The sequence below is a fragment of the Scyliorhinus torazame genome, chromosome 25 (genome assembly GCF_047496885.1).
Source record: "Scyliorhinus torazame isolate Kashiwa2021f chromosome 25, sScyTor2.1, whole genome shotgun sequence".
Taxonomy (NCBI): domain Eukaryota; kingdom Metazoa; phylum Chordata; class Chondrichthyes; order Carcharhiniformes; family Scyliorhinidae; genus Scyliorhinus; species Scyliorhinus torazame.
In genome coordinates this window covers 2,813,105-2,832,188 of record NC_092731.1, presented here as the reverse complement: position 1 = coordinate 2,832,188, position 19,084 = coordinate 2,813,105, and the positions used below count along the sequence as shown (strand labels likewise).

General features: G+C 58.1%; 1 protein-coding gene across 3 annotated transcripts in view; it reads left to right on the top strand.

Moving 5' to 3' along the window:
• Positions 1 to 19,084, top strand: part of ltbp4 (latent transforming growth factor beta binding protein 4) — a 504,953-nt gene that overhangs the window by 134,933 nt on the left and 350,936 nt on the right. Inside the window, exon 1 of one of the 3 annotated variants that reach the window (XM_072489895.1) lies at positions 10,270 to 10,577. The exons of the other annotated variants lie outside the window; for them this stretch is intronic. Coding sequence (XP_072345996.1) covers positions 10,352 to 10,577 — 226 coding nt within the window. The 5' untranslated portion in view covers positions 10,270 to 10,351. Of the gene's footprint in view, positions 1 to 10,269; positions 10,578 to 19,084 lie in introns of those variants that run through there. 3 annotated transcript variants of the gene reach the window in all.

The window sequence follows — 19,084 nt, the reverse complement described above, 5'->3', positions numbered from 1 at the left end:
ATGTGTTCACACTCAGCATTATCCTGCTCGTGTTCACACTCAGCATTACCCTGCACGTGTTCACACTCAGCATTACACTGCACATGTTCACACTCAGCATTGCCTTGCATGTGTTTACACTCAGCCTTACCCTGCACGTGCTCACACTCAGCATTATCCTGCTCGTGTTCACACTCAGCATTACCCTGCACATGTTCACACTCAGCATTACCCAGCACGTGTTCACACTCAGCATTACCCGGCACGTTTTCACACTCAGCATTACCCGGCACGTATTCACACTCTACATTATCCTGCACGTGTTCACACTCAGCATTAGCCTGCCTGTGTTCACACTCAGCATTACCCTGCACATGTTCACACTCAGCATTACCCAGCACGTGTTCACACTCAGCATTACCCGGCACGTTTTCACACTCAGCATTACCCGGCACGTATTCACACTCAGCATTATCCTGCACGTGTTCACACTCAGCATTATGCAGCACGTGTTCACACTCAGCATTACCCTGCACGTGTTCACACTCAGCATTATCCTGCATGCGTTCACACTCAGCATTACCCTGCACGTGTTCACACTCAGCATTATCCTGCACGTGTTCACACTCAGCGTTATCCTGCACGTGTTCACACTCAGCATTATGCAGCACGTGTTCACACTCAGCATTACCCTGCACGTGTTCACACTCAGCATTATCCAGCACGTGTTCACACTGAGCATTATCCTGCACGTGTTCACACTCAGCGTTACCCTGCACATGTTCACACTCAGCATTATCCTGCACGTGTTCACACTCAGCATTACCCTGCACGTGTTCACACTCAGCATTAACCTGCATGCGTTCACACTCAGCATTACCCTGCGTGTGTTCACACTCAGCGTTATCCTGCACGTGTTCACACTCAGCATTACCCTGCATGCGCTCACACTCAGCATTGTCCTGCACATGTTCACACTCAGCATTGCCCTGCATGTGTTCACACTCCGCGTTATCCTGCACGTGTTCACACTCAGCATTATCCTGCACGTGTTCACACTCAGCATTACCCTGCACGTGTTCACACTCAGCATTGCCCTGCATGTGTTCACACTCAGCGTTATCCTGCACGTGTTCACACTCAGCATTATCCTGCATGCGTTCACACTCAGCATTATCCTGCATGCGTTCACACTCAGCATTACCCTGCACGTGCTCACACTCAGCATTACCCTGCATGCGTTCACACTCAGCATTACCCTGCGTGTGTTCACACTCAGAATTATCCTGCACGTGTTCACAATCAGCATAATCCTGCATGCGTTCACACTCAGCATTACCCTGCATGCGTTCACACTCAGCATTACCCTGCGTGTGTTCACACTCAGAATTATCCTGCACGTGTTCACACTCAGCATTACCCTGCACGCGTTCACACTCAGCATTGCCCTGCACGTGTTCACACTCAGCATTACCCTGCATGTGTTCACACTCAGCATTACCCTGCATGCGTTCACACTCAGCATTACCCTGCGTGTGTTCACACTCAGAATTATCCTGCACGTGTTCACACTCAGCATTACCCTGCACGCGTTCACACTCAGCATTGCCCTGCACGCGTTCACACTCAGCATTGCCCTGCACGTGTTCACACTCCGCATTATCCAGCATGTGTTCACACTCAGCATTACCTTGCACGTGTTCACACTCCGCATTATCCTGCACGTGTTCACACTCAGCATTATCCAGCATGTGTTCACATCAGCATTACCTTGCACGTGTTCACACCACATTATCCTGCACATGTTCATATTCAGCATTACCTTGCACGTGTTCACACTCAGCATTACCCTGCACGTGTTCACACTCAGCATTATCCAGCATGTGTTCACACTCAGCATTATCCTGCACGTGTTCACACTCGGCATTATCCTGCACTTGTTCACGCTCAGCATTATCCTGCACATGTTCACGCTCAGCATTATCCTGCACGTGTTCACACTCAGCATTACACTGCACGTGTTCACACTCAGCATTACACTGCACGTGTTCACACTCGGCATTATCTTACACGCGTTTCTCACTTTTAAACAACACGTGATGGTTTTGGCAATAACTAGTCTTAGAACACACGGTCCGGGAGGTTGACATGGAGGACCCGCGCACGGTTCCCCCCCCCTCCCAGCACAGAGGCAGTAACGAGGTCACCTCAACTGCCTCCTTGGGCAGGGAATTCCACAGATTCATGATCCTTTGGGTGAAGAAGTTCCTCCTCAACTCGGTCCTAAATCTACTCCCCCTTATTTTGAGGCTATGCCCCCTGGTTCTAGTTTTTCCCGCCAGTGGAAACAACCTTCCTGCTTCGATCCAATCCATTCCCTTCATAATTTTTATATGTTTCTTTTAGATCCCACCTCATTCTTCTAAATTCCAATGAGTCTCGTCCCAGTCTACCCTCATAAGCCAATCCTTTCAACTCCGGAATCAACCTAGTGAATCTCCTCTGCACACCCTCCAGTGCCAGTACATCCTTTCTCAAGTAAGGAGACCAAAACTGTACACAGTACTCCAGGTGTGGCCTCACCCGCACCATATACAGCTGCAACATAAACTCCCTGCTTTTAAACTCTAGTAATGAAGGACAAAATTCCATTTGCCTTTGTAATTACCTGCTGCATCTGTAAACCAACTCTCTGTGATTCCACCTCCCAAGGGCTGCTAGACGAAGTGATAGGGCCAGCGCCCCCTGCAGGGGAGGAGCTGGAACACCTCACTGCTTCTGTACCCCCCCACCTGACACTGGCACATCTGATGGGCAGCACAGCAGGCTTACCATCGATGTCACCTGGACAAGGGCCAGACCAATCCAGGCCCAGGCATTCCAGAGGGTGGCTACCAAAGGGACCAGGACAAGATGCAGAGCAGACCCTCTCCACGTCGGATGTGCTGCCTGGGGCCACACTAAGAACGCACGTTAAGGAATTTAGACACCATTTAAGTTGGCACAGGTGCAGCACAAACGTTAGAGGTAATCGCAGTCACGAGTAAACTCCTTTCCACCAATACGCTAACCTACACAGATCCTCTGTTTGAAGAGTGTGTGGAATGGGCTAGGCTGGATGTAGAGGGTGCACTGGGTGTAGAGGGTGCACTGGGTGTAGAGGGTGCACTGGGTGTAGAGGGTGCACTGGGTGTAGAGGGTGCACTGGGTGTAGAGGGTGCACTGGGTGTAGAGGGTGCACTGGGTGTAGAGGGTGCACTGGGTGTAGAGGGTGCACTGGGTGTAGAGGGTGCACTGGGTGTAGAGGGTGCACTGGGTGTGGAGGGTGCACTGGGTGTGGAGGGTGCACTGGGTGTGGAGGGTGCACTGGGTGTGGAGGGTGCACTGGGTGTGGAGGGTGCACTGGGTGTGGAGGGTGCACTGGGTGTGGAGGGTGCACTGGGTGTGGAGGGTGCACTGGGTGTGGAGGGTGCACTGGGTGTGGAGGGTGCACTGGGTGTGGAGGGTGCACTGGGTGTGGAGGGTGCACTGGGTGTGGAGGGTGCACTGGGTGTGGAGGGTGCACTGGGTGTGGAGGGTGCACTGGGTGTGGAGGGTGCACTGGGTGTGGAGGGTGCACTGGGTGTGGAGGGTGCACTGGGTGTGGAGGGTGCACTGGGTGTGGAGGGTGCACTGGGTGTGGAGGGTGCACTGGGTGTGGAGGGTGCACTGGGTGTGGAGGGTGCACTGGGTGTGGAGGGTGCACTGGGTGTGGAGGGTGCACTGGGTGTGGAGGGTGCACTGGGTGTGGAGGGTGCACTGGGTGTGGAGGGTGCACTGGGTGTGGAGGGTGCACTGGGTGTGGAGGGTGCACTGGGTGTGGAGGGTGCACTGGGTGTGGAGGGTGCACTGGGTGTGGAGGGTGCACTGGGTGTGGAGGGTGCACTGGGTGTGGAGGGTGCACTGGGTGTGGAGGGTGCACTGGGTGTGGAGGGTGCACTGGGTGTGGAGGGTGCACTGGGTGTGGAGGGTGCACTGGGTGTGGAGGGTGCACTGGGTGTGGAGGGTGCACTGGGTGTGGAGGGTGCACTGGGTGTGGAGGGTGCACTGGGTGTGGAGGGTGCACTGGGTGTGGAGGGTGCACTGGGTGTGGAGGGTGCACTGGGTGTGGAGGGTGCACTGGGTGTGGAGGGTGCACTGGGTGTGGAGGGTGCACTGGGTGTGGAGGGTGCACTGGGTGTGGAGGGTGCACTGGGTGTGGAGGGTGCACTGGGTGTGGAGGGTGCACTGGGTGTGGAGGGTGCACTGGGTGTGGAGGGTGCACTGGGTGTGGAGGGTGCACTGGGTGTGGAGGGTGCACTGGGTGTGGAGGGTGCACTGGGTGTGGAGGGTGCACTGGGTGTGGAGGGTGCACTGGGTGTGGAGGGTGCACTGGGTGTGGAGGGTGCACTGGGTGTGGAGGGTGCACTGGGTGTGGAGGGTGCACTGGGTGTGGAGGGTGCACTGGGTGTGGAGGGTGCACTGGGTGTGGAGGGTGCACTGGGTGTGGAGGGTGCACTGGGTGTGGAGGGTGCACTGGGTGTGGAGGGTGCACTGGGTGTGGAGGGTGCACTGGGTGTGGAGGGTGTGGAGGGTGCACTGGGTGTGGAGGGTGCACTGGGTGTGGAGGGTGCACTGGGTGTGGAGGGTGCACTGGGTGTGGAGGGTGCACTGGGTGTGGAGGGTGCACTGGGTGTGGAGGGTGCACTGGGTGTGGAGGGTGCACTGGGTGTGGAGGGTGCGCTGGGTGTAAAGGGTGCGCTGGGTGTAAAGGGTGCGCTGGGTGTAAAGGGTGCGCTGGGTGTAAAGGGTGCGCTGGGTGTAAAGGGTGCGCTGGGTGTAAAGGGTGCGCTGGGTGTAGAGGGTGCGCTGGGTGTAGAGGGTGTGCTGGGTGTAGAGGGTGTAGAGGGTGCACTGGGTGTAGAGGGTCTACTGGGTGTACTGGGTGTAGAGGGTGTACTGGGTGTACTGGGTGTAGAGGGTGTAGAGGGTGTGCTGGGTGTAGAGGGCGTGCTGGGTGTAGAGGGCGCGCTGGGTGTAGAGGGCGCGCTGGGTGTAGAGGGCGCGCTGGGTGTAGAGGGCGCGCTGGGTGTAGAGGGCGCACTGGGTGTAGAGGGCGCACTGGGTGTAGAGGGCGCACTGGGTGTAGAGGGCGCACTGGGTGTAGAGGGCGCACTGGGTGTAGAGGGCGCACTGGGTGTAGAGGGCGCACTGGGTGTAGAGGGCGCACTGGGTGTAGAGGGCGCACTGGGTGTAGAGGGTGCACTGGGTGCACTGGGTGTAGAGGGTGTACTGGGTGTACTGGGTGTACTGGGTGTACTGGGTGTAGAGGGTGTAGAGGGTGTCGAGGGTGTCGAGGGTGTCGAGGGTGTCGAGGGTGTCGAGGGTGTCGAGGGTGTGCTTGGTGTCGAGGGTGTGCTGGGTGTAGAGGGTGTGCTGGGTGTAGAGGGTGTGCTGGGTGTAGAGGGTGTGCTGGGTGTAGAGGGTGTGCTGGGTGTAGAGGGTGTGCTGGGTGTAGAGGGTGTGCTGGGTGTAGAGGGTGTGCTGGGTGTAGAGGGTGTGCTGGGTGTAGAGGGTGTACTGGGTGTAGAGGGTGTACTGGGTGTAGAGGGTGTACTGGGTGTAGAGGGTGTACTGGGTGTAGAGGGTGTACTGGGTGTAGAGGGTGTGCTGGGTGTAGAGGGTGTGCTGGGTGTAGAGGGTGTGCTGGGTGTAGAGGGTGTGCTGGGTGTAGAGGGTGTGCTGGGTGTAGAGGGTGTGCTGGGTGTAGAGGGTGTGCTGGGTGTAGAGGGTGTGCTGGGTGTAGAGGGTGTGCTGGGTGTAGAGGGTGTGCTGGGTGTAGAGGGTGTGCTGGGTGTAGAGGGTGTGCTGGGTGTAGAGGGTGTGCTGGGTGTAGAGGGTGTGCTGGGTGTAGAGGGTGTGCTGGGTGTAGAGGGTGTGCTGGGTGTAGAGGGTGTACTGGGTGTAGAGGGTGTACTGGGTGTAGAGGGTGTACTGGGTGTAGAGGGTGTACTGGGTGTAGAGGGTGTACTGGGTGTAGAGGGTGTACTGGGTGTAGAGGGTGTAGAGGGTGTAGAGGGTGTGCTGGGGGTAGAGGGTGTGCTGGGTGTAGAGGGTGTGCTGGGTGTAGAGGGTGTGCTGGGTGTAGAGGGTGTGCTGGGTGTAGAGGGTGCGCTGGGTGTAGAGGGTGCGCTGGGTGTAGAGGGTGCGCTGGGTGTAGAGGGTGCGCTGGGTGTGGAGGGTGCGCTGGGTGTGGAGGGTGCGCTGGGTGTGGAGGGTGCGCTGGGTGTGGAGGGTGCGCTGGGTGTGGAGGGTGCGCTGGGTGTGGAGGGTGCGCTGGGTGTGGAGGGTGCGCTGGGTGTGGAGGGTGCGCTGGGTGTGGAGGGTGCGCTGGGTGTGGAGGGTGCGCTGGGTGTGGAGGGTGCACTGGGTGTGGAGGGTGCACTGGGTGTGGAGGGTGCACTGGGTGTGGAGGGTGCACTGGGTGTGGAGGGTGCACTGGGTGTGGAGGGTGCACTGGGTGTGGAGGGTGCACTGGGTGTGGAGGGTGCACTGGGTGTGGAGGGTGCACTGGGTGTGGAGGGTGCACTGGGTGTGGAGGGTGCACTGGGTGTGGAGGGTGCACTGGGTGTGGAGGGTGCACTGGGTGTGGAGGGTGCACTGGGTGTGGAGGGTGCACTGGGTGTGGAGGGTGCACTGGGTGTGGAGGGTGCACTGGGTGTGGAGGGTGCACTGGGTGTGGAGGGTGCACTGGGTGTGGAGGGTGCACTGGGTGTGGAGGGTGCACTGGGTGTGGAGGGTGCACTGGGTGTGGAGGGTGCACTGGGTGTGGAGGGTGCACTGGGTGTGGAGGGTGCACTGGGTGTGGAGGGTGCACTGGGTGTGGAGGGTGCGCTGGGTGTGGAGGGTGCGCTGGGTGTGGAGGGTGCGCTGGGTGTGGAGGGTGCGCTGGGTGTGGAGGGTGCGCTGGGTGTGGCGGGTGCGCTGGGTGTGGAGGGTGCGCTGGGTGTAAAGGGTGCGCTGGGTGTAAAGGGTGCGCTGGGTGTAAAGGGTGCGCTGGGTGTAAAGGGTGCGCTGGGTGTAGAGGGTGCGCTGGGTGTAGAGGGTGCGCTGGGTGTAGAGGGTGTAGAGGGTGCACTGGGTGTAGAGGGTGTACTGGGTGTAGAGGGTGTACTGGGTGTACTGGGTGTAGAGGGTGTAGAGGGTGTACTGGGTGTAGAGGGCGTGCTGGGTGTAGAGGGCGCGCTGGGTGTAGAGGGCGCACTGGGTGTAGAGGGCGCACTGGGTGTAGAGGGCGCACTGGGTGTAGAGGGCGCACTGGGTGTAGAGGGCGCACTGGGTGTAGAGGGCGCACTGGGTGTAGAGGGTGCACTGGGTGTACTGGGTGTAGAGGGTGTACTGGGTGTACTGGGTGTACTGGGTGTACTGGGTGTAGAGGGTGTCGAGGGTGTCGAGGGTGTCGAGGGTGTCGAGGGTGTCGAGGGTGTCGAGGGTGTCGAGGGTGTCGAGGGTGTCGAGGGTGTCGAGGGTGTCGAGGGTGTCGAGGGTGTCGAGGGTGTCGAGGGTGTCGAGGGTGTGCTTGGTGTCGAGGGTGTGCTGGGTGTAGAGGGTGTGCTGGGTGTAGAGGGTGTGCTTGGTGTCGAGGGTGTGCTGGGTGTAGAGGGTGTGCTGGGTGTAGAGGGTGTGCTGGGTGTAGAGGGTGTGCTGGGTGTAGAGGGTGTGCTGGGTGTAGAGGGTGTGCTGGGTGTAGAGGGTGTGCTGGGTGTAGAGGGTGTGCTGGGTGTAGAGGGTGTGCTGGGTGTAGAGGGTGTGCTGGGTGTAGAGGGTGTGCTGGGTGTAGAGGGTGTGCTGGGTGTAGAGGGTGTGCTGGGTGTAGAGGGTGTGCTGGGTGTAGAGGGTGTGCTGGGTGTAGAGGGTGTGCTGGGTGTAGAGGGTGTGCTGGGTGTAGAGGGTGTGCTGGGTGTAGAGGGTGTGCTGGGTGTAGAGGGTGTGCTGGGTGTAGAGGGTGTACTGGGTGTAGAGTGTGTACTGGGTGTAGAGGGTGTACTGGGTGTAGAGGGTGTACTGGGTGTAGAGGGTGTACTGGGTGTAGAGGGTGTACTGGGTGTACTGGGTGTACTGGGTGTACTGGGTGTACTGGGTGTACTGTGTGTAGAGGGTGTACTGGGTGTAGAGGGTGTAGAGGGTGTACTGGGTGTACTGGGTGTACTGGGTGTAGAGGGTGTAGAGGGTGTACTGGGTGTACTGGGTGTACTGGGTGTAGAGGGTGTACTGGCTGGAGGGCAGGGGGGAGTGGTGGATGGTGAAGGATGGCACAGGGCAGGGTCTCCTGGATGAGTGAATGTTCCACTTGGGATCACCCTCCAAGATGGCAGGGAATGGGGCTGTGAGGGTGCCATGTAGTGAGTGACCCATCACCCAGCATCGATGGGCCGTTGGTATGGAATGGGCAGCATATGCGCAAGGACGAGCCGAGCGGACATTGGAATGTGGTACCACAGGCAGGAGTCAGGCTTGGCTGAGTGGTGAGCAGGAGTCCCAGTGAGCCATCATCACCCTCCGTGCCAATGTGACTGCCAACCTAGGGCCAACACCCTGTGGAGAGGTTGGTCGGAACTTCGGAAGGGGGTGGAGAGCAGGGGTGGGGGAATGGGACGGGGAAGGTAAGGGGGTATGGGGAGTGGAACTGGGGGGATGTACTGATGGTGGCCAGGCCCCTAGTCAGCCAACCTGGAGGTGATGAGATTGTCCCATGTTGGCCAGGGGGGCTGTGGCACATATCGGATGGCCTCCTGTAGCTGCTCGGGTTCCAGGCGCAGGTCCCCAGCCATCACCCCCAACCTGAGCGTGCGATGAGGCCTGCCGTTCTACCCCCCGGCGTTCTACCCTCCTGCCGTTCTACCCCCCTGCCGTTCTACCCCCCTGCCATTCTACCCCCCTGCCGTTCTACCCCCCTGCCGTTCTACCCCCCTGCCGTTCTACCCCCCGGCGTTCTACCCCCCTGCCGTTCTACCCCCTGCCGTTCTACCCCCTGCCGTTCTACCCCCCTGCCGTTCTACCCCCCGGCGTTCTACCCCCTCCTGCCGTTCTACCCCCCGGCGTTCTACCCCCCTGCCATTCTACCCCCCGGCGTTCTACCCCCTCCTGCCGTTCTACTCCCCTGCCATTCTACCCCCCTGGCGTTCTACCCCCCTGCCATTCTACCCCCCTGCTGCTCTACCCCCCCGCCATTCTACCCCCCCTTCCCCCCCCCCCCCCCCCATTATGATTTGTGAGACCCTTCTAGGGCGAGATTGGTGGGCCCAACCTGAGCAATCCAGGCATCTGAACCTCATCGTCAAGTTGCCGATGCACCGCTCACTGACCCTCCTTGTTGCTGCACGGGCATCGGTCACGGCTCTCCGGGCAGGCGCCATTAGCCATGGCCACAGCGGATAACCCTTGATTTGATTTGATTTGATTTGATTTATTATTGTCACATGTATTAGTATACAGTGAAAACTCAGGTCCCGGATGCGTGAGGCAGCAGTGCTAAACACTGCACCACCCATAATTCAATATCATTGTGTAGGTTATATAGTGTAGGTTAGATGGCTTTTGTTTCGGTGCAACATCGTGGGCCGAAGGGCCTGTACTGCGCTGTATCGCTCTGTGTTCTATGTTCTATGAACTAAAACACCCATGTTGTTCAGATATTGGTTTATACCACACTCTGAGCCACATCCCATTGTGTTTTCACAGTGTGATTTCTCCTATCAAACATCTGTCTCCCACTCTAATCCAAATCACTCCTCTCCCCTTATCCCCTTCTCCTCTACTCTCCTGCCTGCCTCCTCTTCTCCTCCATTAATCTCCTCCTCCCGCTTCTCTCCCCTCTTTCTTGGTCCTCTCCTTTCCTCCTCTCCTTGCCTCTCTCCTCCCCTCCTTCTTTCTGCTTTACACCCTCCCCTCTCCCCTTTCCCATGTCTATGTTGTGTATTGGCTTGACACCAGCACCTTCCCAGTAAAGCTGGACTGATTTGCACCTCACAGAACAGGATTTACTTTCGCAATAAAACCTGATTTTAATTTCCAAGCGGTTGCCTTTTGTCAGTCAGTAATGGTGTTGAGTTTTGCCACGCAAGTGTAATCAGGGATAGACCTTTACTGGGTTAACTCTGAGCCTTGGATGTCTGTTACCCCTCATAAAGTACATGTTTGGATTCTGTCCCAGTGTAAACTCAATACGCTGCATTCAATTAAACTCCCATAAAAAGGATCACAAACCCTGTGGAGATCTTAAGATATTCTTTGTGTTAGCTTGAGCTTGAGTTTCCTCCCTGCACTGCTCGGGTCTGAACCTTCGGGAACCCCGATGGATTGCGAGCTGCTCCGACTGCTTTGGTGCTGCGCACTGTTCATGTCCCCAGCATTTAACCAAATTGCCGAGGTTGGGAAAATCAAGGTTCTCTTCACACCTACCATCTGTAAGCTGAAGTGTGAGGCAGGACGCTGCGAGAACCGCTGTAAAAAGGGCAATATTACAACCGTTTATAGTGACAGTAGCCCTTCCGAAACAGCCAAGACCGGATTCCGAGTGTGTGAGTAACTAAAACCCTATTTGAAACAGGAGGGGGGGAAAGGGAGTTTTATGAAGCTTTCCTGAGCTCAATGGACGTCTCGATTTAATTTACTCCATGTGCCTGGGCGGATGGGACTGGGCAAATTGATTTATTTTACAGATGAGAGAGAAAAAATGTTTCCATTGTAGCTCTTGTGGAAGAGCATTTTCTTTTGTTTCATTCCAGATCCTGGCCCTTTCTGTCCCCCCACTCCTACTTCTAAGTAGAACGGTAATTTAAAACTTTACAGAGGTTTTGTAAAGGCCCTTTTCAGAGCGGGTAGGAGGGTGGGGGGGGGGGGGGGGGGGGATGTTCTCTCTGCTTGTCTGTAGTGCTAAGGATCAGTAAAGCAGAGGGCAATGGATAGAAATAAGCATTTTACAGACATGTTGAGATATTCAGTCATTTGTTCCTGTAGACAATTAATGTAATTTTCTGTGTCGCTCCATATTTAATAGAAACTCCCTGGAGTCCAGGCCAGGATTCTGTATGTCTTATTTATGGTGTTGATGGTGGATCACGGTGTGTATCAGGCACTTTATGGCTCAGATTTAACAAGTCATAGTTTGGTCCCATGTCGACATGATGGTCTCTGTGCTTTTTGCTGTTAAAAATGTGTTACTGTGGAGAGGAAAGGAAGCGGTATTAACCCAAAGTATTTTCCACCCAATCCACTATTAAGAAACCATTAACTATTAACTCTTTTCTATATCTCCTGTTGAGACTCCATTCTGGTCAGCAACTTCCCAGTGACAGTGTGCTGGTCACAGCGCTGCTGTTGCCTTTTCACAGTGGTGTTGGGGTTTTATTACAACTTGGGCGTGAGTACTGCTGGTGAATGTGGTATATTGTGTGGTGCGTTATTCTGCTGGACACTTTGGGCACTGGTGCCCTTTTAAGAGGAGTGCATAGTTTTCACTTTATACAAACAAAATAATTATTAGGATGAAGGATTGAACAGCATCCAATCTCTTCCCTTGGGAATGTTTCTGACCACACTTGGCCAGTTGTTTAGCAAAGTGGAGCAATTAGCCGTAGGGACAGAGATTGTTTACACAATGAGAATTGTCAGGACTCAGCCTGGAACTTGTGCTTTGCAGTGTGTTGGAAGGGCAGTGTGGAGAAGCCAGCTTCACTCTCTCTAACCTTTGTCTGACATGACTGGAGAACACACTCCTGTCACTGACTGTAAACATTGATTTGTTTCATTTCCCACAGCTCTCATCAAACAGATCCACATTGAGGAGGGAGTTGTTGGAAACAGCATGTGTCAGTGTGTAACACTGTGATTACATTTTCCCCCAGTGACACGAGGAGTAATTACAGTGTGACAAGTTTACATAGAGTTCCCAGCATGAATGTGGACACGGGAAGGTTACAACAGAAACAAAATGAGGGGTGGGTTTTTCTGGCCCCGCCCATCAGTGGAATCTTCAGGTCCCACCAAAGTCAACGGAGATTTGAATGTCTCACAGAATCCACCACAGAGAGGCCAGGATCCCAGCCAAGGAGCCAATCTCCGCACTTCCTGATCCGAATGTTTTCCCCAAACCGGGAGCTCCGCCTGATTTCCCCAAACCGGGAGCCCCGCTGGCAGCGTACCCCTACCCATGAACATAGAACATACAGGGCAGAAGGAGGCCATTCGGCCCATCAAGTCTGCACATACCCACCCAAGCCCCCACCTCCACCCCACCCCCGCAACCCAACAATCCCTCCTAACATTTTTGGTCACTAAGGGCAATTTATCATGGCCAATACACCTACTCTGCACATCATTGGGTTTCCCGGGGACGTGGGGAGGCTTCAATGGGAAATCCCATTGACCAGTGGCGGCAAGTTTCCACCTCCAGTGAACGGCGTGGCAGCGAGATACACACGGCTAGGGAGCCGGAGATCCTGCTCTATGTCATTGCTACCAGCATGGACCAGGACAGCTGGATCCTTCCCCACCCGCCATAGGTTCCTGAACCGATATCAGAGCCCTGGCACTGGGCAGGAAATGCAGCCTCTGGACTCTGGCTCTTTGCTGCAGAAATCAGTGTCAGTCCCTCTCACTATACTGTCCCCAGCACCTCTACTTTCCTTTTTGCTCCCCCTATTTCAGTGGCTTCCTGCACCACAGTGCCATGGTCAGTCAGTCCCCCCCTCCCCCCCCCCGACAGCCACAATGTTATCCAAACAAGAGAAACCTGTTGGACAATTGCCGAGGTTGACGACTGCCCTCTGGGTCCCTTTACCAGCCTCAGCTGCAGTCACACTCCCCAAATCAGAGGGCACTGCCCTCAGGGGTGTGACTACCTCCTTGTACAAAGCGTTCAGGTACCTTTCTCCCTCCCTGATGCGTCACAGTATCCGTCGCTCACCCTCAGGCTCCATAACTCTGGGCCAAAGCTCATTAAGCTGCAACCAATTACTGTAGGAGTGTTTTCCCTGCACGATCGAGGTGACCAGGAGCTCCGACATGCTGCTTACATGACTCATCCTTAATGTGCTGTAATTATTTTATTCAATTATTTACTTTCATTTTATGTATTTTATTAACCCTAACACACGTCAATGTACTATTTTAAACCTGAGGAATAAGAATAACCACTTACCAAATACTCACCAAACATCTTCCCCTGGTACAGAGAAAAAAACATTTCCTCAAGGGGGAAGTTAGTAAAGGAAAAGGAGAACCTCCTCCCCACCCTCACCTCCTCCCCACCCTCACCTCCTCCCCACCCTCACCTCCTGTAGCGCACAATGACTTACGAGAGAGACGAGAAGTGATGAAGTCGATTCAGGCTTTATTAAGTGAGACTTGTCCCCAGCAGCTCAGCAACAGAATGAAGCTGCAGGGAGGAGCTTGGGTTCTTATACTCCGCCTTCAGGGCGGAGCCAGGAGTCGGCAGCCAACCAGGACCCGGGATCTGCCAGCCAATAGCATCACGGCTTCACAGTCCCACATGACCCCTAATACATACCACCACATTCACCCCTTGTTAAAAAGGAACCCGGCGGGGTGGTGGTTCGCATGGTGGTAGGGGTTTACAAGGCTGGCCCTGGAAGGAAAATTTCGGACATGTTACTACAGTTTTAGCCCTACACTGGGCTATGTACAAGTTTGTGAAAACTATTTACAATATTAGCAAAAAAAATGTTTTTGTTACAACAACACTCTTGGTGTCACGCCGATTCCACGAGTCGAGCGGGCGGTCTGGTCTTCCTCGTCGATCGCCTCAGCCCCGGGGGTGGTGCAGGTGCTTGTTCAGGCGTTGTCGTCTCCGGGAGCGTTTCGGTGTTTGTTCCTGTTTTACTCCTGGGCGGGCACGGGAGGAGGACCGATCCCCCCGGGAAGTGGGCGGTGCGCCGGTGGCTGGGAGGGGATGATCGGTGTCGGGGGGGTGTGTGTGTTGCCGGCGGGCGCCAGGTCCCTCAGGGAGACCGTGTCCTGTCGGCCATCGGGGTACGCCACGTAGGCGTACTGCGGCTTCGCGTGGAGAAGGTGAACCCTCTCGACCAACGGGTCCGATTTGTGCGCCCGCACATGTTTCCGGAGCAAGTTGGGTCCTGGGGCCGCCAGCCAGGTCGGCAGCGACGTTCCGGAGGAGGACTTCCTGGGGAAGACAAGGAGGCGCTCATGAGGCGTTTGGATAGTGGTGGTACACAGCAGCGACCGATGGAGTGGAGAGCTTCAGGGGATCAGGGTGCTGTGGACGGGATCAGGGTGCTGTGGAGACGGGGATCAGGGTGCTGTGGAGACGGGGATCAGGGTGCTGTGGAGACGGGGATCAGGGTGCTGTGGACGGGGATCAGGGTGCTGTGGATGGGGATCAGGGTGCTGTGGAGACGGGGATCAGGGTGCTGTGGAGACAGGGATCAGGGTGCTGTGGACGGGGATCAGGGTGCTGTGGATGGGGATCAGGGTGCTGTGGAGACGGGGATCAGGGTGCTGTGGAGACGGGGATCAGGGTGCTGTGGACGGGGATCAGGGTGCTGTGGATGGGGATCAGGGTGCTGTGGAGACGGGGATCAGGGTGCTGTGGAGACAGGGATCAGGGTGCTGTGGAGACGGGGATCAGGGTGCTGTGGAGACGGGGATCAGGGTGCTGTGGAGACGGGGATCAGGGTGCTGTGGAGACGGGGATCAGGGTGCTGTAGACGGGGATCAGGGTGCTGTGGAGACGGGGATCAGGGTGCTGTGGACGGGGATCAGGGTGCTGTGGACGGAGAACAGGGTGCTGTGGACGGGGGTCAGGGTGCTGTGGACGGAGAACAGGGTGCTGTGGACGGGGATCAGGGTGCTGTGGAGATGGGGATCAGGGTGCTGTGGACGGGGATCAGGGTGCTGTGGAGACGGGGATCAGGGTGCTGTGGACGGGGATCAGGGTGCTGTGGACGGGGATCAGGGTGCTGTGGAGACGGGGATCAGGGTGCTGTGGAGACGGGGATCAGGGTGCTGTGGAGACGGGGATCAGGGTGCTGTGGAGACGGGGATCAGGGTGCTGTGGACGGGGATCAGGGTGCTGTGGACGGGGATCAGGGTGCTGTGGACGGGGATCAGGGTGCTGTGGACGGGGATCATGGTGCTGTGGAGATGGGGATCGGGGTGCTGTGGACGGGGATCAGGGTGCTGTGGAGACGGGGTACAGGGTGCTGTGGATGGGGATCAGGGTGCTGTGGAGACGGGGATCAGGGTGCTGTGGAGTCGGGGTTCAGGGTGCTGTGGGGACGGGGATCAGGGTGCTGTGGACGGGGATCAGGGTGCTGTGGACGGGGATCAGGGTGCTGTGTAGACGGGGATCAAGGTGCTGTGGACGGGGATCAGGGTGCTGTGGAGACCGGGATCAGGGTGCTGTAGAGACGGGGATCAGGGTGCTGTGGAGATGGGGATCAGGGTGCTGTGGAGACGGGGATCAGGGTGCTGTGGACGGGGATCAGGGTGCTGTGGAGACGGGGATCAGGATGCTGTGGGGACGGGGATCAGGGTGCTGTGGAGACGGGGATCAGGATGCTGTGGACGGGGATCAGGGTGCTGTGGAGACGGGGATCAGGATGCTGTGGGGACGGGGATCAGGGTGCTGTGGAGTCGGGGATCAGGGTGCTGTGGAGACTGGGATCAGGGTGCTGTGGAGACGGGGATCAGGGTGCTGTGGAGATGGGGATCAGGGTGCTGTGGACGGGGATCAGGGTGCTGTGGAGACGGGGATCAGGATGCTGTGGGGACGGGGATCAGGGTGCTGTGGAGTCGGGGATCAGGGTGCTGTGGAGACTGGGATCAGGGTGCTGTGGAGACGGGGATCAGGGTGCTGTGGAGATGGGGATCAGTGTGCTGTGGAGACGGGGATCAGGGTGCTGTGGAGACGGGGATCAGGGTGCTGTGGGCGGGGATCAGGGTGCAGTGGACGGGGATCAGGGTGCAGTGGACGGGGATCAGGGTGCTGTGGACGGGGATCAGGGTGCTGTGGAGACGGGGATCAGGGTGCTGTGGAGACGGGGATCAGGGTGCTGTGGAGACGGGGATCAGGGTGCAGTGGAAGGGGATCAGGGTGCTGTGGACAGGGATCAGGGTGCTGTGGACAGGGATCAGGGTGCTGTGGATGGGGATCAGGGTGCTGTGGAGACGGGGATCAGGGTGCAGTGGGGACGGGGATCAGGGTGCTGTGGAGACGGGGATCAGGGTGCTGTGGAGACGGGGATCAGGGTGCTGTGGAGACGGGGATCAGGGTGCTGTGGACAGCGAACAGGGTGCTGTGGACGGCGATCAGGGTGCTGTTGAGACGGGGATCAGGGTGCTGTGGACGGGGATCAGGGTGCCGTGGAGACGGGGATCAGCGTGCCGTGGAGACTGGGATCAGGGTGCTGTGGAGACGGGGATCAGGGTGCTGTGGACAGTGATTAGGGTGTTGTGGACCGGGATCAGGGTGCTGTGGACGGGGATCAGGGTGCTGTGGACAGGGATCAGGGTGCTGTGGACGGGGATCAGGGTGCTGTGGACGGGGATCAGGGTGCTGTGGACGGGGATCAGGGTGCTGTGGACGGGGATCAGGGTGCTGTGGAAGGGGATCAGGGTGCTGTGGACGGGGATCAGGGTGCTGTGGAGATGGGGATCAGGGTGCTGTGGAAACGGGGATCAGGGTGCCGTGGAGACGGGGATCAGGGTGCTGTGGAGACGGGGATCAGGGTGCTGTGGAGACGGGGATCAGGGTGCTGTGGAGACGGGGATCAGGGTGCTGTGGAGACGGGGATCAGGGTGCTGTGGACGGGGATCAGGGTGCTGTGGACAGTGATCAGGGTGTTGTGGACCGGGATCAGGGTGCTGTGGACGGGGATCAGGGTGCTGGGGAAGGGGATCAGGGTGCTGGGGAGATGGGGATCAGGGTGCTGTGGAGATGGGGATCAGGGTGCTGTGGAGACGGGGATCAGGGTGCTGTGGACGGGGATCAGGGTGCTGTGGAGACAGGCATCAGGGTGCTGTGGACGGGGATCAGGGTGCTATGGGGACGGGGATCAGGGTGCTGTGGAGACGGGGATCAGGGTGCTGTGGACGGGGATCAGGGTGCTGTGGAGACGGGGATCAGGGTGCTGTGGACGGGGATCAGGGTGCTGGGGAAGGGGATCAGTGTGCTGTGGAGATGGGGATCAGGGTGCTGTGGAGATGGGGATCAGGGTGCTGTGGAGACGGGGATCAGGGTGCTATGGGGACGGGGATCAGGGTGCTGTGGAGACGGGGATCAGGGTGCTGTGGACGGGGATCAGGGTGCTGTGGAGACGGGGATCAGGGTGCTGTGGACGGGGATCAGGGTGCTGGGGAAGGGGATCAGTGTGCTGTGGAGATGGGGATCAGGGTGCTGTGGAGATGGGGATCAGGGTGCTGTGGAGACGGGGATCAGGGTGCTGTGGACGGGGATCAGGGTGCTATGGGGACGGGGATCAGGGTGCTGTGGAGACGGGGATCAGGGTGCTGTGGACGGGGATCAGGGTGCTGTGGAGACGGGGATCAGGGTGCTGTGGACGGGGATCAGGGTGCTGTGGGGACGGGGATCAGGGTGCTGTGGAGACGGGGATCAGGGTGCTGTGGAGACGGGGATCACGGTGCTGTGGAGACAGGGATCAGGGTGCTGTGGAGATGGGGATCAGGGTGCTGTGGAGACGGGGATCAGGGTGCTGTGGACGGGGATCAGGGTGCTGTGGAGACAGGCATCAGGGTGCTGTGGACGGGGATCAGGGTGCTATGGGGACGGGGATCAGGGTGCTGTGGAGACGGGGATCAGGGTGCTGTGGACGGGGATCAGGGTGCTGTGGAGACGGGGATCAGGGTGCTGTGGACGGGGATCAGGGTGCTGGGGAAGGGGATCAGTGTGCTGTGGAGATGGGGATCAGGGTGCTGTGGAGATGGGGATCAGGGTGCTGTGGAGACGGGGATCAGGGTGCTGTGGACGGGGATCAGGGTGCTGTGGAGACAGGCATCAGGGTGCTGTGGACGGGGATCAGGGTGCTATGGGGACGGGGATCAGGGTGCTGTGGAGACGGGGATCAGGGTGCTGTGGACGGGGATCAGGGTGCTGTGGAGACGGGGATCAGGGTGCTGTGGACGGGGATCAGGGTGCTGTGGGGACGGGGATCAGGGTGCTGTGGAGACGGGGATCAGGGTGCTGTGGAGACGGGGATCACGGTGCTGTGGAGACAGGGATCAGGGTGCTGTGGAGACGGGGATCAGGGTGCTGTGGACATGGATCCGGGTGCTGTGGAGTCGGGGATCAGGGTGCTGTGGACGGGGATCAGGGTGCTGTGGAGACGGGGATCAGGGTGCTGTGGACGGGGATCAGGGTGCTGTGGAGACGGGGATCAGGGTGCTGTGGACGGGGATCAGTGTCCTGTGGGCGGGGATCAGGGTGCTCTGGAGACGGGGATCAGGGTGCTGTGGAGCTGGGGATCAGGGTGCTGTGGACGGGGATCAGGGTGCTGTGGGGACGGGGATCAGGGTGCTGTGGAGACGGGGATCAGGGTGCTGTGGACGGGGATCAGGGTGCTGTGGGGACGGGGATCAGGGTGCTGTGGAGACAGGGATCAGGGTGCTGTGGACGGGGATCTGGGTGCTGTGGAGACGGGGATCAGGGTGCTGTGGACGGGGATCAGGGTGCTGTGGGGACGGGGATCAGGGTACTGTGGAGATGGGGATCAGGGTGCTGTGGAGACGGGGATCAGGGTGCTGTGGAGACAGGGATCAGGGTGCTGTGGAGACGGGGATCAGGGTGCTGTGGACGGGGATCAGGGTGCTGTGGAGTCGGGGATCAGGGTGCTGTGGACGGGGATCAGGGTGCTGTGGACGGGGATTAGGGTGCTGTGGACGGGGATCAGGGTGCTGTGGAGAATGGGATCAGGGTGCTGTGGACGGGGATCAGGGTGCTGTGGACGGGGATTAGGGTGCTGTGGACTGGGATCAGGGTGCTGTGGAGAATGGGATCAGGGTGCTGTGGACGGGGATCAGGGTGCTGTGG